This window comes from Stegastes partitus, unplaced genomic scaffold, assembly GCF_000690725.1.
Source record: "Stegastes partitus isolate 25-593 unplaced genomic scaffold, Stegastes_partitus-1.0.2 Scaffold2613, whole genome shotgun sequence".
In the NCBI taxonomy this organism is placed as follows: Eukaryota; Metazoa; Chordata; class Actinopteri; family Pomacentridae; genus Stegastes; species Stegastes partitus.
Genome location: NW_007580344.1, coordinates 5,640 through 10,356, shown reverse-complemented (window position 1 = coordinate 10,356; position 4,717 = coordinate 5,640). Strand labels below are relative to the sequence as shown.

Sequence of the window (4,717 nt, the reverse complement as noted above, 5' to 3'; positions counted from 1 at the left end):
TCCAACTTGTTTCTGTGCAGATTCTGTCACAGCGACCTGCTTCAGTGTGACCTACGCTAAAGGGAGGATGTGTTCGTATAAACAGACATCACTGAATGAGCCCTGCTCCATCACATATCCCAGAGGTGAAGGTTCTTCATTTACACACATCCCACCACCTCCCCTCTGATCTCTGTAAAGTTATTTATTAACAGTAGATCACTGATTCTGTGTTGAGACTGTGTACAGTTCTACGTAAAGAGAAGCGTCATATTAAAAATGTGTTTATCATCTCCCAACAGGAATACGTGTTCAAATGAGTCCTGCAGATGCAGCAGATCATCTCAGACTGACCTGTAGCACCAGCTGTCCTCTGACTGCCCCTCTGACTTCAATTACGTGGTATAAGAACAGAATAATAGAGGGACGACATGTGGACCAACAGATTGTAGTTACCAGCACTGCTGCAGCCAACGCCGGCTTCTCTTGTGTTATAAAAGGTTTTGAGGATCTTCACTCTGCTGACGTCTGTGAGTATGAACCAACTCATTGTCAGTTAACTCATGAAACCAGACATTTATGTTAATGGTCTGCAAATGACAATTAGATTTAATTTTAGTGTTATTTGGTGAGAAAAGAATGTGTAAGGCAAACATGCTTGACATTTACAACATTTATGTCTAACACACAGAAATATTTGTTTCATTGTTATTTAAAGTAAGTTTAACAATTAATTTCAGTTGTTTTTATGTATGTTTCAGGTGCTGAGGACAACAACTGCTGGAGTCTGAATTGCTTCAACAGAAGAATCTGTGCTTTGGAGGGATCTTCAGTCAACATCTCAAATGAACTTTCACATCCTGGTACCAAGTCGCTAAAGTCAAAGCTTTGGTATAAAGGAAATATCAACAGTAAGCAGGGACAGCTGGATAGGCGTAATATGGAATATGATGACATGAAGAAACAAAACATCCTCAGATTAAAAAACCTGAAGAGGAACGACTCAGGAGAATATACGTTAAGTATCTGGATAACCAACAGTGAGCTGAAACTGTGTGATAGGACTGGAGTTTCTCTGATGGTCACAGGTAAATATAATATGTTGTTCACTCTTCATGTTGTAGCAGAAATCAGCAGACTGTCCTCTGTAATGTTTAATATTAATGCACACCATGTAAATACTGATGTTTTTCATTGGAAATGTGAAAAGCTGATTTAGTGTTCAGCCAAGAATCTAAACAAGTTGCCAGTATTTCAACATTTATTCTTGTTTCATCACTAAACATGCAGGAGCTAGAAGGGAAGAAGCAGCACACATGTTTTAATGCTACTTGTGCTCATGTAAAGACACCAGGATAAAAGCCAAACGATGATCAAGGTTATTCTGATCAACACAGGGGTCGTGATTATTTATCGTTATTGATTATATTGTTTTTTATTTTACGTTCATATTTAAATAGCTAGAGCACTGCTGTCATGTTCATGTCGTGCTGCCTTCCCGTTAATGTAAAAGACTTTGCATCAAGACAAGACTTAAAATTAGATTCTTCCGCTTCCTGAATTGAGTTCATCTATTCGAGGCCAAATATAAAAGTGTCCTTAAACAATCCTCACTTGCTGAACATCTGCTTATGGATATACAACAGTTTACAAGGCGGCTGTGCTCAGAGACGCCTCTAGTCTCCACTCAGTTACTGCAGCGCAGCAGCTCAGACAGCTGAGAGACCAAAAACTACTTTGAAAAGAGTTAAATGAGTGATTTTATCTTGGCTACATGAGCATTTAATGAGGACCAGAGTTTTCTTTGAGCAAGAAAACTGTTTAGACGTCAGTATTATAGGCGATCATGTTTATTTAATCGTGCAAAGTCAAAATCCTGATTGTGATCAATGTTTGGCTGATTGTGGAGACAGAAAGACAGAGCAACAAACTGGAGACACTGTTTGATCTCCACAAACAGCATCAGGGGGCAAAACTGGAGCTGGTTGAACTCTCATCTATTTAGGTGAAACACAGAAAACTGTACCCATTCTGCCTGAACACAACACGTGTCACAAGTCATGCATGACTCCACCATGTAGTACATATTAATGAATCATTAGCAGCCCCTCAACGCTTCTATCTGCTCAAACTAAACTACACTGAAGGACAGCATTAATCTAACAGTTTAACCACCACAACTCTAATTGAAAACTAGTCATGAAACATCTCTTTTAGGTATTTACTGACCAATCTATGCATCCTCCAGGCCTGACAGTGACCATGACTCCTTCTGCAGAGGTGACAGAAGGTCAGAGAGTCACGCTGACCTGCAGCACCAGCTGTCCTCTGACTGACAACACAAACTACATGTGGTACTTTAACGGTCGACCTCTGAGCCAAAGCAAACACCTGCTTCTGGACCCAGTCAGCGTTCAGCACGCAGGAAACTACTCCTGTGCTGTGAACACCCACGAACACATCACATCGGCTGCAGAGACTCTCACTGTCCAAAGCATCGCAAGAACATGGGTCACAGTGGCTACAGGAATCCGTGCTGCTCTTGTGGTTTTCATACTTGTGACTGCCATCTTGTGTATTGGGTGAGCATCACTCTACTCTGTTTCAGATCAATGGTATTTGTTCATGCATCTACCTGGCATCACTATTTCATCTTCACCTTTTTCACCAACCAGAAAAAAGAGGATTTCCTGCCAGTCTCCTAAAAATGAAACGTTGGACAACATGGAGCAGGTAAAGAAAAGATTTCTTGAGAACATCATCCTCGTCCATCTGGCATCTCTTCAGAAAGAATGATTTCATCAAAAATATGTTGTTCTAAAATTGTAGCTTGATTCTGTCCTGACCTTGTTAAAGATTCCTCTGAGATGTTTCCTCTCCTAAATGATGTTTGTCTTCTGTTGACACAAGAATAAATGGTCCAAAAGTTCCCTGAGTCCTATATTTTTCAGTGTAGGACATACATCTTGTTCTGCAGCAGCTCATGATGGACCAGGCAGTCTGTTGTAGTACATAGGACTCTGCCAGTCATCATGTATTATAACTTTTTTTAACAGCTGGTATTATCAAATTATAGTAACTTACTATCTCACCCTCTCTGAACAGCCTCCTCAGCACCAAGAACAAGAGCAAGTCCCTCTGGCTGTAATCAGCCCGATATCCAACAGCACCGCTGAGTATGTATGTCTGAATTAACAGCTGACGTCCTATTTGAGAAGAATATTGTAAGATTTCTGTAGCTTATTACAAGTTGGGTTGGATGATTGTTATGATGTCTTCTGCAATTTGAAACGGTAACACACTGGATTACAGATTGCTGACTTACTTAAAAGGTTATGTCACATTCAAAATGTACTTATGGACTGTGAACTCTTCTTTAGATGCTTTGTGACAATGTGAAACCTCAGTACATTAATATATTCTCTTCTTTACTTTCAGGCACTCTGACTATGAAGTGGATTTCTAGAAACTCGACGACACAGCAAACAAAATCTTAGAGACAGAATACAACAGCACACCTGTCTGTATAGAACGTGTTCAGTCCTTCACACCTGCATTGCATTCACCTACAGCGATTCTTTAGGAAGTCTCTTCTTGTTTCAAGTCTCAGTTTACATATTGCTTGCTCAGAGGGAATCCAAAGAGAACTTCGGATTGTTGTGTCCTCTGTTTGGAATTAGTGTGAAATATCCACAAGTTTACAGACACTGTATAAAAAGACACATAAGCTTTTTTATTCTCACTTACTGACATTAAATCAGACTAAACTTTTCCTGTTTTAGTTCAGTTAGAATTACCAGAATTATTTCTATTTTCTAAACACCAGAACAATGAGAGAATTCTTTATGACTTTCTTTAAAGTCAGAAGTTTAAATATTCATTTTCTTAGTATTTGGTAGCGTTGCCTTTAAACTGTACGACTTGGGTTAAACGTTTTGGGTTTCTTCCACAAGCTTCTCACAATAGTTTCACAGAGTTCTGGTCCATTCCTCCTGACAGAACTGGTGGAACTGAGTCAGGTTTGTTGGCCACTTTGCTCCACACACCTTTTCAGCTCTGCCCACAAATGTTTGTAGATCAGAGCTTTGTGATGGCCACTCCAAAACATTGACTTTGTTGTCCTGAAGCCTCTCTGTAACTAATCTGACGGTATGCTGAGGGTCATTGTCCATCTGAAGACCCATTTACAGCCAAGCTTTAACTTCCTGGCTGTTGTCTTGAGATGCTGCTTCAATATTTCCACATAATCTTCTCTCCTCATGAGGCCATCTATTCTGTGAAGTGCACCAGTCCTTCCTGCAGCAGAACACCCCCACAGCATGATGCTGCCACCCCCGTGCTTCACAGTTGGGATGGTGTTCTCAGACTTCAAGCTTCCTCCTTTTTCCTCCAAATGTAACGACGGTCATTAAGGTCAAACAATTCAGTTTTACTTTCATCAGACCACAGGACATGTCTCCAGACATGAAGGTCTTTGTCTCTGTGTGCATTTGCAAACTGTAATCTGGCTTTTTATGTTTTTGTTTTGGAGTAATGTCTTCTTCTTCTCTGAGTATCCTTTCAGTCCATGTCGGTACAGGACTGGTTTCACTGTGGATAATGACTCTCTGACCAGCTTCAGCAGCATCTTCACAAGGTCTTTAGCTTTTGTTCTGGGGTTGATTCGGACATTTGAACTAAAACACTTCATCTCAGGGACACAGAACCCGTCTCCTTCCTGAGCGCTATGATGGCTGGA

At 40.5% G+C, this 4,717-nt stretch overlaps 1 protein-coding gene across 1 annotated transcript; it reads left to right on the top strand.

The window, feature by feature from the left end:
• The first annotated feature begins 46 nt into the window (after positions 1–46).
• LOC103375475 (sialoadhesin-like) lies at positions 47–3,537 on the top strand. Its single transcript, XM_008305775.1, has 7 exons — positions 47–125; positions 282–509; positions 741–1,067; positions 2,228–2,561; positions 2,655–2,712; positions 3,085–3,155; positions 3,418–3,537. Exons 1-7 carry the CDS (start codon positions 68–70, stop codon positions 3,443–3,445), a joined length of 1,104 nt encoding a protein of 367 aa, XP_008303997.1. The 5' UTR covers positions 47–67; the 3' UTR covers positions 3,446–3,537.
• The last annotated feature ends 1,180 nt before the right edge of the window (positions 3,538–4,717 follow it).

Coding starts and splice junctions, on each gene's coding strand:
- LOC103375475 (XM_008305775.1), top strand. CDS start 68: ATGTGTTCGTATAAACAGACATCACTGAATGAGCCCTGCTCCATCACA. Junction 126..281: donor CTCCATCACATATCCCAGAG/GTGAAGGTTCTT, acceptor ATCTCCCAACAG/GAATACGTGTTCAAATGAGT. Junction 510..740: donor TCTTCACTCTGCTGACGTCT/GTGAGTATGAAC, acceptor TGTATGTTTCAG/GTGCTGAGGACAACAACTGC.